This window comes from Xenopus tropicalis, chromosome 2, assembly GCF_000004195.4.
Source record: "Xenopus tropicalis strain Nigerian chromosome 2, UCB_Xtro_10.0, whole genome shotgun sequence".
NCBI classification, from domain to species: Eukaryota; Metazoa; Chordata; class Amphibia; order Anura; family Pipidae; genus Xenopus; species Xenopus tropicalis.
This window is the reverse complement of record NC_030678.2, coordinates 83,442,877-83,461,618: the sequence shown is the minus strand read 5'-3', so window position 1 is coordinate 83,461,618 and position 18,742 is coordinate 83,442,877. Positions and strand designations below refer to the sequence as shown.

The window sequence follows — 18,742 nt, the reverse complement described above, 5'->3', positions numbered from 1 at the left end:
TTTTACAGCTGCAGTTGCAACCCCAGAAGCTTCCAGGAGCCATCGTCCTGTATCAGCCCCAGTCTTCCCTCAGAGAGAAGTCATTACACAGCCTGTGGCCCAAAGAAAGACTCCAGTGCCCAGAGCAGAGGAAATGCCCAGAAAAATAGAAGAAAAGTCCAAAGAGAGGGTGCCAAATCAACGGGAAAGTCCAGAGGTGACTCAGAAATTCTCTAGTCATTATATTAGTCCAGCATATGTGTATTTGTAGATATAGCATGCAGTGTGGGCCACCAGAAGATTTCTGCATATGGCATTTATTGCAGTATTCTCAGTGATAAAAATCTTTCAACACACAGTGACAGAAATTACCACATTTTGAACTCTGGAATCCTAAAGATTTTCCAGCATAATGAATACATCTTTCCCAGTTCAACAAGTTAAATACATTTAGATTTTTCATCAAAATGTTTTTGATTTTTTTTTTGACCAGTCAAGCGCCATTGTGTTTAGTGGGGTTTATTAACTCAGCAGCAGCTCTAATGCCCCTTAGAAGCATTACTGCCCACTGCAAATAATGTTGGATTTAAAGGGGATGTTATCACCTAATGTGACATTGCCAAAAGTTTGTTTCTTAGCATTACATGAGCTATTTTTTCCAAACACTGATAGTTTCCTGAATGTGCATCACAAGCACCCCTGCTCCTGATTCTTCTTTTTTCAGTTCTATCAATAAAATGCACTAGCAAAGCAGCAGCAGCAGCTGAGGAAATACCGTACACAAACAGACTTTATCCATTACAAATTCCTATTGTTGTGCCTCAACTCTGCCTTGTCAAAGGCTGAACAGCTGTACTACAATACCCTTATAAACAATAATAAATCCCACCTGTGACACCTGTTTTCTATATTCAGTACCCTTCTGCATCCCTCATCGACTCATTTACCTAACTTTATGCATTCTCCCCAGGACTTTGCTGATTTCTTCAAAAACAAAGTGGAGTCCCTCTGCAATCAGATTCCCAACTTTACTTTTCAATCCTGTAACTGCCTCTGAAGTCTCCCTGCTTCTTTTCTCAGCTCCACTCACAGCTTGCTCTCTTGACCCTATGCCTTCTTCTCTGCCTACACACTGTGCTGCTGAACTTACTCCAGCTCTAAAGCTGGCCATACACACACCGATAGTATCGTACGAAGCCTTGTTGTGGCGTTGTGCAGAGTTACAGATGATCTTCAGGTTGCCAAAGCCAAAAGTCACTTTTCTATACTAATCCTTCTCAATCTATCGACTGCATTTGATACGGTTGACCTCTCCCTCCTCATGCAAATTCTACATTCGATTGGCATCCATAATCAGGCTGCATCGTGGATCTCTTCTTACCTCTCTAGCATGCTAACAAAACCTCATCTCCAGTTCCACTTAATGTAGGGGTACTGCAAGGCTCTGTACTTGGGCCATTGTTATTCTCCCTCTACACACTATCTTTGGGAGATGTCATCTGCTCATTTGGCTTTAAATATCATCTGTATGCTGATAATATAATTTTTTTTTTTTTTCGAACCCTTCATTAACATTTGAAACTAAGACTCAAATCTCTAACTGCCTAGCAAGATAACATACAGACCTGCCTTCAGAAGTAGGGGCACCCTGACAAAGAGGGACAAAAGAAGTAAAAGTGCAGTAAAAGTACAGTTTGTGGGTTTTGAAGAAACAGGGCTGTTTGTCCATATATTGCAATATACTTTAACCTAACCAACTACATCAAAGGCATCCCTTCTGGTCAGTCCTACACTTACTTGTGCGACTCATTAAGAATTCTACTGCTTCAATATACATTTAAAAAGGGACTAAGTTTTACCTGCAACTTACTTCCTTTTGAGCTTAAAACCCCCAAATGGTTGCCCCTTTATTGGCTTCACTGGAATCACCTGACTGTAGCTGGGAAGGGTGGGAACTACAACATGGAGCTGGCCACTGCTTATATGTAAGCTATAGCAAAAAAGGGAAAGTTGTTCTCAACCACTAAGTTTTAAACCATTAGACGGGGGTACAATGAGGCTGTGACCACAAAATACATATAGACAACAGGAAATCCTCTGCACTCGCCCATTATCAATATATATGGACATTAAGACATTCTGTGCATTAAGCTACCAAGAAATGCCCTCCCCTTTAAGCAAAACAGCATAATGGAGGATAGCTGGGGAAAATCAAGGGTATGGCTGTGTGCTCACAAGCCATTTTTTTTCTTCTTTGGCACTCCATTCTATTGTTTTTTTTTCCAGGATCCTCCACTCAGGAGACCTGGTGACCATTGGGTTAATAATTGGTGCCCCTTAGGGGAGGGTCTGTCTAACTTATTTGTATAGGGCTCTGTAATTCCTGACATAACTCCCTTGACTGTGCACTGCTTTGTTTATTATAGAATAGATTTAGCTCTAGATATAGATCTGTTTTGCAGCAATGTAGTATGCATTCTTTATTTACATCTTTCATTGATACTCCCAGTGTGTGAAACTACATGTTAATATTGCAATATGGTTATTATAATATATACCATTATATAATAAATTATGGATGTTATTATCTTAAGAGGACTGTGGTGATCAAAACAACATGTTTGCAAGCTACCTAAATTCAAAACATTTATTTAATAGTATCAAATTTACAGATTGCAAAATGGCCTTGTAATGCAGAACTTATTGATGTTATACATGCTGATGTAATTAAAATTTTCAGAGAATTCCATTATCTGCATCATACTTAATGTTAATTTCAAAGAAGTACCCTGGGGACAGTATACCCTCTTGTTTATTATGTAATTATTATGATTATTGTTTGTGCTGAACATACCTTTGCCTGTTGTGTTAAACACAAAAAAAATTAAGGCTACTCCATGTTTGGTCCTTGCAAGGTAGATTATTAGATTACGTGCAGATAAAGGGCTAGTAGTATATACTGGCAATCTAATTTTCTGCCTTTCAAGTATCGGACATGGAGTAGCCTCAAATTCCCCATTAAAATTAAGAAATATAATATGCAAAAAGTATGTTTAGTACAAGTTACATTGAAGTCATGCTTGAACATGCTGGCCCTTTAAATGGAATCTAAACAGAAAAAAATTAGCTGAGTTTCATTACATTCTATTGTTAGTGGTTTCTGAGATATGCACATTTTTAGAGCGCTAACAGCAAGTTTTTAGCTCAACTGAAAGTCCACAAGGGTTAATAATGCAGGAAGTACATTGAAAATGCATACACAAAGTCACTTCAAAAACATGGTGAACTGAGCCTTGTCTAGCGGCATAAAACTGTCCAATACTGCTTATATCTCATAAAATGAATTAATATACCTATAGCATATATCCTTATTTCTTGCAAAGATTATATAAAGCTTAATCTGCTTTTCTATACAGGATGTTAAAGTTACACAACAAGATTCTCCTTCACCTACTGTCAATGGGGATCAAGTTAAGGTTAGTATTTATGTCTCAAAATATTTATTTCAGCATTACCTTTTCAACCATCATTTACATTACATTACATTTTAATGGGTTTAAATATGTAACCAGTTGCCGTGTAAACTGTTATGTGGAGGGGTAGCTCAATAATACTGTGCATTTACATTCTTCCATGAATATATTACATAACCACCAACACAGTTATATAGCTAAGCAAGAGATTTCAAGCCAAAGCCGTTTTTCTCTCTTTAAGCTGGTGGATATTTCATAAATCCATTAGAACTTGACTAAAATCCACCTTTGCTGCTCAGTGTGCTCTGCACAGCTGTATGAAATGTACCGAATTGACACCTAGGAAGGGGTTCAAATATTTTTTGTCATTAATATATATTTTTACTTTAGTATTATTTGCATTATCAGCCTTTCACTGAATGCCCCCATACTATATTTATATTGCAAAATAAGGTGCTAAGAATGCCTTGCATGTAAAATAAAATTAGATTAGTCTTCCAATCACAGCTTAGCCTCAGGTACTGAACAACAAAACAGTCAGGGTGCCCAATATCACAGTACAAGATAACCAGTGAGAAAACCTCTGGGAGATCTTTAGCTTCTACCATGAGACCCTCTGTGCTCTCATAAAGGGTATCCGGAAGAGCTTGTATGTCCATAGAATAATTTAGATATACAAATATATGATCAGCGGTTGTTCATTACTGCTACCTGGAACATTGGATGGGTGGGTGAAGTGTCCTGGCAACTTTGCCTTTCATGCCAGAACACACTGGCTGTGTATAAATGTATGTTGTCCTATACTTTTCTTTTTCTCTATGTTTTAAGACTTAATTTTCCACTGTAATTCCCTCCTGTAAATAATGCAGCAGCAAGCTGAGAAAGAGGATGAAATAGTACGCATGAGGAAGGTCAGCATAGTGTCTGTTGAAGTCAATCTGTGTCTTTCCATCTCTCACATAAGGAAAGCAAAACATTTACATCATTTCATGTGAACATTCATTTATTAAGGTCCATCTTATTGATGAGGTGTTGAAATTCCCTGTGCCATACAGACTGTGTTGTGATCTGCATATAAAATATAATGCATGTATCTGAATACAAAAAAAAATATATATATATAATGCATGTATATAGTGTATGTATATAGGAAGTGCACCTTTTTGGTGTGTGTGTGTATGTATGTATATATATATATATATATATATATATATATATATATATATATATATATATATATATTATGTATATGTGTGTGTATACACATATTTTAATATATATATTTTTTTTATTATTAACACATATTTATAAAGTGCCAACATATTCTGCAGTGCTTTTTCAATGAAAATCTCATGGGGTGAGGGCCGTATTGGCACATTGATGTGGTCCTATCCTAGTGGGCCTGCATTGTTACCCAATGTTAACCAAGATGCCAAAGATTGGATCAGCCCGATTTAGCTTAGTCACATTGGGTATAAATAAGCTTGTTTAGTGATCTTGATATACAAGATCTTTATGTGTATGTCCCCCTTTAGACATGCAGTACTACAAGAAAAAAAACTTTCTTTTTATGAATTTGTCAGGAGCTTATTTTTATGGCCAAAGTTTAGTGGTGTTAAGCTATATTCCTATGATTACAACAGGTGGCCAAATTTATGGGCGTAGTGTTGTAGATATGTTCTTTCTTCGTTAAAGGAACTTGCATCTAAGCATACTTGTGTCACTTGCCTGTATGTGTACCCTAAGTGCCATTGTGCCTGCCCAGTCTGTCTTAAAAAAATCTAAAAAAATTTGAAATGCAACTAGTTTATATTATAAAAATGAGTACATAAAATATTATTATCATTGTATTATATGTTGATTATACATGTGCGGCTTTTGGCACCTAGTACCCAATGTGTTTAATCTAACAGCATGTCAGACAGCAAATTCTGTAAAACTTTTGCGAGATGTTGGAATGGAATATTTAATCCATGTAGCCACAGAACTAGTTGGTGACTTAATAATATTATATATTATACTATGGGGTAAATTATTCCCAATATACTAAGAATAGTTTGTGAAACCCAGGTGTATTCAGTTAAAAGGCTAAACTTGGTTGGAATATTTTTAGTAATATGCAGAGGACCAAAAATAATTTCAGTGCAGAAAACATGGTAAAACACAAAGCTAGAGGCCCTGTCCATGACAGCTTTATGTCAGGTAGTTATACAAATGCTTTTTTAAATTTTGCATATAGTGTTTGCACCCACATTCTTATAATGAAAATGGAGCTAAAGAGAGAAGTCAGAGAAAGAAATGTAAATTACAGTAAATCAGACCAAGCAAATGTTTCGGTCACATATTGGGACCTTTCTCAAGATGCCTCATACAATCCAAACCCCCACTAAATACCCTGTGAAGAATTTAGGCGCCCACCCAAAGTGTACAGCATAATTAACAAATATAAATATATAAAAAATATACATGTAGCAATTCCTGCATGTAACCAGGAAAGTGACTGTTAAAATGTAACCAATAATGTATTCAGAGAAAGGAACAGTAAGCTGCACAGGACTAAACAAAAGTACATTCACAGGAGACTTTAGAAAGAAGACACACATTCCCACAAGCCATGTCCGAATGGCTTACAGTGGATTAGAATCAGTGGCGGCAGCGGGTTTATTAAGCAGCGAGTCACTTAATAAATATTACGATTATAAAATGCAGAATTTTTACTTATTATATTCCTTGTAAACTCTTGGTGCAGTGTAAAAAGTTCTAAAAAAAAAAAAAAAAATGGCAATAGAGTGAATCCACCCAGACATTTCATACAAGTTACATGCATGCTGTCTCCCTGAGTTAAATCATTCTCATACTCCCACAAGTTGAATATTATGTGCATGGCAAGTATTCTTACTCCTTTCAGTGATCTTTTTTTTGCGCACACTGCATCAAGAATATTTCATGAACTTCATCTGATAACAGAAAATAGTGTCTTCTCAGATTGGCAAGGAATATATATTTTGCCGCTGCAGTAATCGATTTTTATTTTACAGCTCCTCGTGCCATAGATTGTAGTAAATCTTTGCACCCTGCAACATATTTTAATAACAGCAGTCGGCTTTTTCTTTTTGTGACTGCATTGTAAAATGTGCACTTAAATCTGCAACTTAAATTCTTCTGAGTTTTACAACTCTGTCTTTAAATATTACAGATGTTTTCTCATGGGAAGAATTTCACATGTAGGCTTCTTTTTTTCCTCTTTGGCTGATTGTATACAATACTTTTTGCTTTGCTAGATCTTAAGATGTCAGTTTCCCAGTCTTTGGAAACTGGTAGTGGTGGTTTACAAACCAGTAAAATTAGTGCAGAAAGAGCTAGAAGAGGCCACAGGAAATGCAGACCATGTTAATAGTTTTTTGTTCATCTATGTAACAATTAAGCAGATCCAAAGAAAGATTTGCTTTACAGAGAGGTTGCAGATCCATTTTGGAAACGGATAATATTCAGTAGATGAAGGCTCGCCCAAGACTAAAGGCCCCCATACACGGGCCGATAGAAGCTGCCGATATCGGTCCCTTGGACCGGTTCGGCAGCTAATTGGCCCGTGTATGGGCAGAAATGAGCGGCCTGGCCGACCGATATCTGGCCTGAAATTGGCCAGATATCGATCGCCCAGGTTAGAAAATCCGGTCGGATCGGGGACCGCAAATATAATCCCATCGTTTGGCCTCAGGGCCAAACGATCGGATTTTTTTTTTTTTTTTAAAGCAACTTCCTACCCGATATCGCCCACCCGTAGGTCGGGATATCGGGTAAAGATCCGCTCCTTGGCGACATCGCCAAGCGAGCGGATCTTATAGTGTATGGGGACCTTTATTTTTAGATGGAGCCATATCACACATCATCTGTCTGGTCAACATCAAAATTAGCCATTGCACTTGCTAATATTTCTGCCATGAATTTATTCAGTCTTTTTTGTTATTTGCAGCTCTGCAAGAATTTTCATTTTAATTTTTACCACATTTCTATTTATTTATGTTCACTTCCACAGAAAAGAGCAAAGAAATTAGAGGGTGAAAACATTTATATCAGACATAGCAATTTAATGTTGGAGGTTGGTATAAATCCATGCAATTGCCTGTTTGTTTTGTTTTTGTTTTTTTTGGCCTGTTTCCCTAATTTTCTGTGGTGTTCTTTTTAAAAGTGCTTGCCATTTCTCTTTGCGTGTTAGGCTTGCATGAGCTATTTTTCTCTCTTATGTTCTTCATGGCTATTGCATGTTGTAGGGAATTTGGCACACAACACTTGCTGCAGGCTTTGCATTCTATCTAATATCCAGTTGCTCTCTTTCATAACAATTGGTTTAATTAAATTGATCTTCTTAAGTTAGAACACTAAATTTCAGTTATCAGAACACAACTGAAGAGCTGTGTAGCAGCTGTATTTGTAAAGGAATGGTCTTTTACACAGAGTTTTTTGGTTTAAATTTGGCAATTACAAACTAAGTACTGGCTTTATTGGTAGTCATGCAGCTAAAGCCATTTGTAAAGTATGGTTTAAGGGCCTATCATCCTTTAGCAATTGTCTATCCGGAACTCTAATCACCTGACTATTTCTACTGGATCTTGCTAAGAGTTGTAGATAAATAGCAGTAGGAAGACCACTACTTCACAGCACTGACTTAAAGGTTTTTGTTAATAATTTTGTTTTGGCTCTGAGTAGTAAGGCCTGTTTCCTACTCTACCTTTGATTAACAGGTAAGTCTTTTTATGAAATAGGTTATACCATTTTGTGGTCTTATACAAACAGCTTAATTCTTTGCAGTTGTCTGTACATAGAATACATCTTAAAATGAGTGTGTGTTTATGCTAAAATAAGTGCAGCTACTTTTGATCCTCAACTCAAATTTGCATTTCCTACTTATGTAGTTGCAATACATGTATCACTTTTGACATCAGTCGAAAGACATCATAATGTTTTGCTGATAAGAACAACTGTGATTAGAACAACTGCTGCATTTCTACTAGATTATACAACAGGATACTCTCTAGGAAAAAATGTGATCTGACCACAGACACATACCAATATCAGTGGGTAGGTATACCATCCATATGTTGAATGCAAGAACACACCACTGAACAGTGGTGCACATGGTTAATTACAAAAAGTCACGTTTGGTTCTGCCAGAGGCATGGATTTGGCCGAAACCTGCTGAAAAAGGTTGAATCCTGGATTCAGTGCATCCCTATTAATTACAAAATAAAAATCACTAAAAAGAATACCTACAGAAACTTTTGTTGTGCTCACGTCTCTCTGAAACAGATAAGCTAAAATGTAATCTTTATTTGCCAGCCACAAATAAGGCTAGCAAGTATCGTGGGTTTAATTTTCAGATGGGGTGGGGCTCATTACCAACACTGAGATAGGTTGCACCCGGGCAGTGACCCATAGTAACCGAATCAGTGGTAAGCACTTTTCAACCAGCTGTGGGTAGAACAATGAAAGCTAAAATTCGATTGGTTGCTATGAGTTACTGCCCAGTTGCAATGTGTAATGTATACATAAGGACCATAGTATGTTTAAATGTTTCCTTTTGGTTGTCTGTCATTTGCATTTCTGAATCATCAAGCTAGTCCTTTGCCGTGACTTTTTTTTTCAGAATTTTTTTTATTTTTTGGGGGGGAGGGGGTATCTTTTGGTTTTTGCTTTTTTTCAGTCCTTTTAACTGTTTTCCCAACTTTTTCTACTCTCTTGCTATTTTCATTAATATATTGTCATGCTTATCCGCTTTCTATCTGTTATTCTTTTCTTACAGTTACCTGTCACTTTTGCTTTTTTTCCAACCAAGCTTTTACTTTTGGCATCTCTGTCTACTGTTTTTTTAGGATTTAGAAAAGACTCAGGATGAGATCATGCGACACCATGCTAGCATCCGTGAGCTGAAGAAGAGTTTCATGGAGTCTGTGCCAGCACCCCGGCCCAGCGAATGGGACAAACGACTTTCTACCCACTCACCATTCCGTACTCTCAGCTTCAATGGCCAGGTCCAGACAGGGACAGATGGGGTAAGATTTAAGATATGATTTGATGTATCTTAAATAGATTTACCTGAATTCTGCAAAATATGCTATGTTCATCCGTGTAAAAACTAGAAAAGAGGGTAACTACCCCCAATTTTCATTTACAGCACAGGTCCAAGGCACTCTGGATATAAAAATTGCATTACTAAAAAAAAGTATAATTAATGTGGATGTTTCCCAACTGGTTACAAAGGAACACACCTCTTCAACTTCAACAGTCTGAGCAAATGTATAGTTTTTATAGACAGTTTAAGTTATAGGATAAATGTGTGAAAGAAGTTTGCAATATAAAACTTTTCAATTGGTCTTCACTATTTATTTGTTATAGTTTTTGAATCATTTGCCACCTTCTTCCTACTCTTTGCAGTTCTTAATTTAGGGTTACTTACCCCAGCAGCCAAAAACTATTGCTCTGTGAGGCTACAGTTTTATTTTTATGTGTACTTTTTGTAACTTTCTTTTCTATTAAAGGAACAGTAACACCAAAAAATGAAAGTGTATAAAAGTAACTAAAAAGTCGTGTGTTTACTTCAGAAAGTCTACTATAATTTATATAAATAAGCTGCTATGTAGCCATGGAGGCAGCCATTCAAAGGAGAAAAGGCACAGGCACATAGCAGATAACAGATAAAACACTATTGTATTCTACAGAACTTATCTGTTATCTGCTATGTAACCTGTGCCTTTTCTCCTTTTTTCCAGCTTGAATGGCTGCCCCCGTGGCTACACAGCAGCTTATTATATAAATTATAGTAGTGTTACTGTAGCAAACACACCAGTTTTACCAGTGCAGGGCAACTGTGCATTATATTTTATCACTTTAAAGCTCTTTCATTTTTTGGTGTTACTGTTCCTTTAAGGTTGCTGAGGTAACTTGGACCCTAGCAACCAAGTTATTGCTGAAACTCCAAACTGGAGAGCTCCTGAACTGAAAATGAGATTACTGAAAAACTATAAATGATAAAAAATGAAGACCGTTTGCAAATTGTCTCAGAATACTGCACTGTGATACTGCACCAGAGGAAGGACCCCAGAGGTCCGAAACATGTAGTGCTATGCATCTCTAAACTAATAAACAACACAGAACGCATTTGGCTCTCCAGTGGATTTTTTTATTTTTATATATCACATTTTTATTATGTTACATATTAAAAATACACAAAATGAAAATGAGCAAGTGTTTGCTAAAATATCCACTGGTTAGTGATCACAGTGTAATTTCCCACCACAATTACTTGGAAAATAAAGTTGCATGCTCAGCAGTGGTTCTGCAAGGCAAGTTATTTCATTAAAATAATGATCATTTACGTTTCCTGCTTTATGACAGTGGTTTAAGGGGAAGGGTCAGTTGGGAAACTCTAATTGTTTATTGGTGTGAAGGTTTCCCTACAGTCTGTTTTACAGATTGTTCAAAACAGGTGCAATGGAGAGACATGTGCTCAACATACTTTTGCCTACTGTTTTAATCATAAATAATTTGTTTTGATGTTTCTTGAGCTAAGCAAGGGAAATGGAAGCTACTCAATATTTTGTCTTTGCAGGGTAGGTAATTAATGTATAATGTGATGTTAATAGTCTGCTGGCACGGCCCATAGCTACTGTTCTTGGGCCAAAGGTAGTCAGCCCTTTTCTAGTTTCTCTTGCTTTCACCTGTATTTAGTTCTGCGTGTGCTGTAGAATTATACATTTTCTATTCATGGTTATGTGTAACAAATGAAGAATCAGAAAAAGGCATACTAAAATTGGTGGAATTTAGTTACTTTTTTTTGTTTGTTTTAATGTATCCCAGATAAAACAAGCTGTTGTGTTACCAACTGAACGGAAAGTTTACGGTTCAGAGGTAAAGCTGATATCATGGTCTGGCACACATTTACCCCTTCCTCTGCAGTCACTTTTCTCCCAGCTATTCCTTTTTTTCTAACCCAGAAACCAAAGCTTATGTTGGCATTTTTCTGTTTTGGCTCGCAAGCTTTCATTTCACCTGCAGGAGTTTCAGTTTTAACTGCAATGAGCCTCGCATGGAGCATAAGAAGGCAAAACTGTTTAAGTAGGGGCTGAGCTTGAATTATTGGAAGAATTTGTTATGCCTTTATTTGTGGCACCCATCTACCTGCTGAAAAACAAATATTGCATGCTCTTGGGTTTGAGCACACTTTAGATGTTGGACTTGCATACACCTATTGTGTTTTGTTATGTATTTGCATAGTGATGTGTTAAAGTGACAAGAACCAAATCACTTAAAAAGACTTTCCACTGTTTTTAAGATACACTCCTAATCTCTTCTCTAAAATATTACACAAATGTGCTAAATCAGGCGTCATTGGGCTATGGCACAGTGGTCCCCCAGTAGGCCGGAATACAAAAAGTTTCCAGCCTACTGAAAAATTATGCCTGCTTTCACTGACATATCCATAGCACCTGGCGAACATGTCAGAAAGAGAAGGCATTGCAGCGGGAAGATTAGCAGACTAGTTGAAAGGGAAAAAAATGGCCAGACATTTTTAAGGACAGTTCCTTTAATTGATAGGAATATGTCTGCATCATATTAAAGGTCCAGTAACACTAGGAAAGAAAAAAATGCATTTACACATTTTACAAAAGTGTGTTTGAAAAATAGTCCCACAGATGTAAATCAATTGTTATGCTATATTTACAGATTAGCAGCATTTCACAATCGCTTTTATCACATAAAAAATTTGCTTTTCACCCTTTGAAGGCTTCTCTCCTGAAAATGCAGAAAGCCTTGTGTACCGTCAGTCTAAACAAAAGAGGATGTCAGCTCCACAGTATAGGGTCTACAAAAGGTTCTTCAGTAACTATTAGGGATGCACTGAATCCACTATTTTAGGATTTTAAACAGGTGACGAGTAAATGCTATGGCATAACGTGGCTATACACGGTAAGGTCTGTTCGCTTGGTGAGGTCACCAAGCGAGCGGATCTTCTCCCAAGATACCCACCTATGGGTGGGCGATATCGGGCTAATTCAGTCATTTGGGCCTGGAGGTATAGGTGCCCATTGGTTCGGGGACTGCATCAACAAGCCGATGCCCTGATCTGACAAAAAAATCAAACTGCTCCTAGGCGAACTTAGTGCCTTTTTATTGCATAAACCCCTTAATGGTACTCAAACATTTAAATAGTTTTAATGAACCGATTCTCCACATGCAATATCTGAAGTATAATTTTGGTATCTCTGTTATTCTCATTTTATATATATGCAATATATATGCAATATTATATATATATATATATATATATATATATATATATATATATATATATTACAACACAAGGCTTCCCTTGAATTACTAAATGACCTATTACTTGATTTTAAGAAAAAAAGATCACTTTATAACAGGTTTGCACTTTCTAAAAGTGTTAAAACCTTCAGCCACCTAGCCTTTTATTTTCATACTGATGACTTGCCCCCAAACAGCCAGCATAACAAAACTAAAGGTACTATTTATAAATGTCATGCTTTATAGACAGGCATAGACTAAATAAGCATAAGTGAGTAAACCTCATTAGTTGCACTTTTCAGATGTTTGCGTTACAGTCCACGAGGTTGCAATTTTATGCTGGCTGAGATATGTCCCATTTGCTTTCAGCCCTAGACATCAGATAAAAAGCTTAACACTTAAATACAGGAAATTCTGCTTCACATACAGATAATTAGGAAACTAATTCAAATGAATTTTAGTTTTACTGGTCCTTTAAGCATTACATTTCTAGATCATATAACCTAAAGTAACACATTAATTAATTACTTCAACTGCAAATAAGCTGTTCTATAGATTGGTCCAAATTTGTTTGTGACAAAGGTGGTACTGTACAGCATCTAAAGGTATACCCTTAATTGCTTGCCTTGGGTGATCGTAGCATCTGCCAGACCTCCCAATCAACGGCGAGCTTTTTAGGAGATGGGTTATCAACGCACTTTGCTTCCAACTTAGTCTGGTGACAACACATCTTCTGCAGCTCTAGGGGGATCAGTTGAGTTCTCCCTGCTTGCAATGTTGAATTTAACTTTACCCTGTTTTTTGTTTTTTGTGTTTTCATTTTTGTTTTTTTGTTTTTTTCTTTGTTCTGTCTTCATTTTCTTCTTCACTCTGATTATATGTCTGTTTCTATTTTATTTTTACATTCCGGCCCCAATCTTGTGTTTTTCATAATTTTTTTCTTTATTTTTTGGGGGGCTTTTCAGTCAATCACCTGTTCACCTGTTCACTTAGGGTTGTGCAAAGATGCATCTCAAAGCCCCAAAGTTGAAAACCATACAGTGCCCCCTATAAAACAACTGAGGGCTCAGTTTTTTTTGTCTTAGAACTAAAACTTTAATGATTTGGATTTTAAAGGGCTTTTTCAGCCTCAATAACCACAATCTCTGGTGTGGCAAGATTTGACACTGGATTTCTATAATTTATGTTTATAGTTGTATTTAAAGATGTACTTTCGCTACTTCAAAATAATGTTTTGGAGCATAGGCAGCAACTAGCCATGGGATGCCCCATTCATTAGCTGGGAGGACTCGCAGGCAACTCGCAGTTGAATCACAGACTGAAAGATCAGATCTGACAGTTTGAAACATTACTATTAACATCATGTAACCAGCTGTAATTACAGCTTTAAACTGAAGCGGAAAATGTTATTTTGGTAGGGGGTGATGCAGTGTTATCACCTTTATTTTTATACATTCACTGTTTCTAAGTGTACTGCTAACTGATGCTAGCTTCTAGCACTGCTCATATGTCTCAGTGCCAAACAAACGTGAAATATTATTTTAATGCTTTTATCAATACCTTAGTCATTATTTTCATGTGAATAGTAATATAGTGCAAGATATTTTTTATCAGTTTTGTGAACATTTGTACATATTAGTGCCATTAATGCTAAGCATCACTGCCAGTGGTACATTTTGATGTTATAAAAACATCAAACAGCCAAACATATTATTCACTAGAGCTCTGAGCTTCTACTTGTTAAGTACTTTACTGCCATCGCTACCATTTTTTTTTTATCACTGAAGGGGCAGACTTATAGATTATATTAGAGACTGATTTGTCATAAATATTTGCAGTCTCTTACTTTTTTTTTTTTTTTAGAATTTCCTAGCTACTTGGACAGAAATCTTAAAGGAAATAGTACTTCATACTTTGCATATACCTAAGAACATTTCTTCCCCATAATCCATCTGTCTTTTTTTTTGTGTGTGTTTTGTTTTGATTTTTTTCACCTGTCTCTTTCTCTTCTGCCACCCCTCTGTGGGTAGACTCAGGAGGAACCTTCAGTGCAGGGTGAAGACTCTGGAAAGCCACTGGGGACAGACCGACGGGGCCTCCTCCCGAAAGTCTCCATCCCAATGCCAGAGGAAAAATCCATGGAGAAGTGCCGTCTGCACCCACTCCTTCTTCCTAACCCACAAATTCCATTTCTCATGTCCTTTCTCCTTTTCCTAGCGGTGACACTTTGGTGGCTGGTGTTCTTGTGACCACTGATCTGTTCGTTTCCCTATGTAATATTTTCTTTCCAGGTGTAAGTGTGGGTTCCTCTTCCCATGCTAATCGAAAGAGTTCTATTGAGACCTATTGCTTATAGCTGGATACAGATAGGTTTCATAGTTTTTTATGAAGCAGCTGGCCTTTTATGCCCCCATAAAAAAAATGAAACCTATTTCTAGCCACCTGCAAGTACTGCATCTCCTAATAATCACCCTGTATGGCATAGGTCATAGTTAGGAAATGCTTAGTCTTACATTATACTATTTGGTATTTCACTTCAGTTGACAAATTGTCCTTTCCCCGTAGGACCATGGCACATGGAGTATTTGAACTGTGGTGGTCAATATGCCCCCTGTGCCATCAGCCGACAGTCTCCCTGCCCATGTGTCATCAATGCTTGAGCAAGAGCCGAGTTTCCAAATTTTATGGTTTTTCTGTATTTTTTTTTTTTCAAATTCATAATTATTGGATGCAGCTGCAAATTTGTTGTTCACTAAAAATCATGTTATAATTTGCCCCAGCATCAAAAGTGTAGTAATGTATGGTTCTACATGTGCATTAATAAACACAGCAAAGTGGAATTTTAATTCTAATGTACACTGCCTTCCTTAATGGTTTTCAATAATGGATTTTTTTGTGGACTATTAGTAAGATACTTAGCGGCCTTATTCGTTTAGGTACAATTGTGTAAAAATGCTCCTGAACTGTTCCCTTTTACTGCTCCATAGTGGCCTTTTTATCTGTATACTCATACACTGTGTGACTGAACCAAGAATCCTTAGTGTTAGCATGGTGGGCAACTCCTATATATATTAATTTCCTTTGTAAATATAAAGGAGGACAAGCTATTTAAAGAGACTACATTTATAGAGACTATTGGCACATCATGAGCTTTAAAGGTATACTGAATATTAATAATACCCTCACTGCAAAACTTTAAGTGGCGTTGCAAATACTTCCATTCCTTTGTGTACATGTGAAGGAAACATATGATTGCCTGCCAAGTGTTGAGTCTGTTCCTAGACATGTCCCTTAATGCATATCTTTACAGAATCCATAATGACTTTTTTAACTTTACGCTGCAGCAAATGTCAGCTCCCTGGCACCAAGAAAGAAAAGACTGTGAGACGTGCCACTTGTAAACCTTGTCATTCCAGATTTTCTCTACCAACTGCACCTCTTTATTCACTTCACCAAATGACTAAATCAATAATGTGTGAACAGAGCAGAAAATAGAAGGAATAATATATTTAATTCATGGAAAAGTGTATCAATAAATGCCATTTATTGACATAGTTTCGTGACCGTATCGTTCTTTTGATATTCAAATTTAACAATTCTAAAATACTAGTAACACCATAAAAACTTTGTTATACCCAGAACAGGTATGGGATCCATTATCCGGAAACCCATTATCCAGAAACCTCCGAATTACGGAAAGCTGGTCTCCCATAGACTCCATTTTAATAAAATAATTCAGATTTTTTAAGCCGATTTCCTTTTAAGCTGTAATAATAAAACAGTACGTTGTATTTGATCCCAAGATATAATTAATCCTTATTGGATACAAAACAATCTTATTGGGTTTATTAATATTTTACTGAATTTTTAAGATATGGAGATCCAAAATACGGAAAGACCCCTTATCTGGAATACCCTTGGTCCCGAACATTCTGGATAATGGGTCCTATACCTGTATATGTAAAAAATGTTCTTCAAAGCTGTGTTCTTCATGGCAGTATGTTTACTGCTTCTGTCTGGTATTTCTTATGTCTTTTAGCTAACTCACCCTCTCCCAGCAAAGCCTATGGCACAAGGGTGACTTTTCTGCTGCTGCCATCTGGCTGAAAACGGGGGGGGGGGGGGGGGGGGGGTCATTTTTCTCTGCATAAAAATTCATAGTCAGATTTTGATTGACAGAAAGCTGCATGTCATGACACTGGTGAGAGGAGGATACTGAAGAGTAACTTGATTATATCAGAAACAGTACAGAATTTTAATTGATTATTTTGAGATGGTTTGTTATTTCCATGAGATGAAACCTATAAAATTTTTATTTTTGCAGTAGTGCCCATTTTACAACCAATATTGGTAACTACAAATAGCTTAGGCTTTTATTCTAATAGAGACTTTTTTTTTTTTAATGTTTTACTTTAAAACACTTTCCAAGGTCGATTTAAATATATCATGAATTTAATGTAAAATAGTTAACCATTATATATATATATATATATATATATATATATATATATATATATATATATATATATATAAATAATTCATAAGTAGCCCCTTCACAAGATAATTAACCATAGTCTCATCATAAACATCAGAAGTGTACTTTCTGCAAAGCAATGCTGAGGGCATGCTGCTTCTGGTGGGTTCTACTTTGGACACCCCTCATTTGTAAGAGTGATTCCTTTCCCATATAAGGGCACTAGCCTTTCTGCATCACTTTTAACTCCAATCCTTTGGTAGATTACCAAACCAGCACAGTGTCCATATTTCAAAATTACCCTGTGTCCCTTACAAACTGCTGTGCCAGCCATATTCAGTTTATTGAAGATGCCTTTGTACTGTTATCTGTGTATTTTAACCTTTCACTGTGGTGGTAAAATTAGTATTAATTATGTTTGTATATTTTCGTGTGTATAGCACTATTTATGCTCTGTTTAAGCACTGTTTCTTATGCTGTATAGTAGAAAGTAATCTGATTTTATTTAACATATGTAAAAAATTGCTTTGTATGTTCATCTAAACTTGTTCATCAATACTTGATATAAAGATATCAAAGCAAAAAAAAAAGGTATGATGTATTTATATTTTGCCTGTTCATAGAACAGAACGACAGAGCCTGTCTGTACTATACAGTTTTACTAAACAAATGCAAATAATCTGCAGCAGTGCTGCTTTGTCTTGTAATGCATTTAACAAGAGTGATCAATGAGAACTTTCTTTTATCATATGTTATTGCACTAAACTTGTAACATACCTACAGTTTGCTTTGTCTGATCAAATTGTAATTGCAAAAATGTTATGGTGGATTTAGTATCTTCCTTATTTAAACAAATGTTCCTGCCCAGGATTTTGCTGAATCCCAGAGCTTTATAATGGATTTGACTAAATCCTTACTTTTCAGCCTAACCAAATGAGTCACATGACTTTAAAGCTCTGAACAATGAAAGAATCTGTATATGACATAATCAGAAAATATATGGATTTGGTGAAAAAAATAATTTGTTTTCCTTTGCATACACTGTAAATAGAGAACATTTATTGCTGTTGATGTGAATACAGATATGAAGAAAATTAATGTTTTGGTGGTATAATCACAACTGCCACAATTCTTGTGTTTTGATTATCCTTGGCAAGACCCTCCCCATGGCTTATTTTTCCTACAGCCATGGCAAACAACATGTCAGTTCCCACTGATGCATAAATGTATAATGTGCATAATTGCACCGAGCACAGTGCTTATAGAAACACAATATTTCAACCACTGTTGCATCTAGCACTGCACACACATCTTTGAATGTAATTTATTGGCTAATTACTGGAAAATCTTCATATATTACTGGAATATCATTACATATGGATTTGTTTACTAATTTTCCTTGTGTGTACTTTTTGAGTTTTTCCTCATTACATTATTGGAATAAATCCAGAATTCACTTTCCTTTGTGCACTGTAAAAATGGCAGCCAGTAATGCACATCATAAGGTTTG

General features: G+C 36.4%; 1 protein-coding gene across 14 annotated transcripts in view; it reads left to right on the top strand.

Moving 5' to 3' along the window:
• The window catches only part of epb41 (erythrocyte membrane protein band 4.1), a 111,448-nt gene that overhangs the window by 83,370 nt on the left and 9,336 nt on the right, over positions 1-18,742 (top strand). For 8 of the 14 annotated variants that reach the window (XM_018091524.2, XM_031896904.1, XM_018091519.2 and 5 more), the window contains 5 exons: positions 9-196; positions 3,396-3,455; positions 4,322-4,363; positions 7,489-7,551; positions 9,323-9,502. In XM_018091524.2, the coding sequence (XP_017947013.1) occupies positions 9-196; positions 3,396-3,455; positions 4,322-4,363; positions 7,489-7,551; positions 9,323-9,502 (533 nt within the window). The remainder of the gene's footprint in view (positions 1-8; positions 197-3,395; positions 3,456-4,321; positions 4,364-7,488; positions 7,552-9,322; positions 9,503-18,742) is intronic. The other 6 variants (XM_012957382.3, XM_002939484.5, XM_031896905.1 and 3 more) reach the window with 2 other exon arrangements.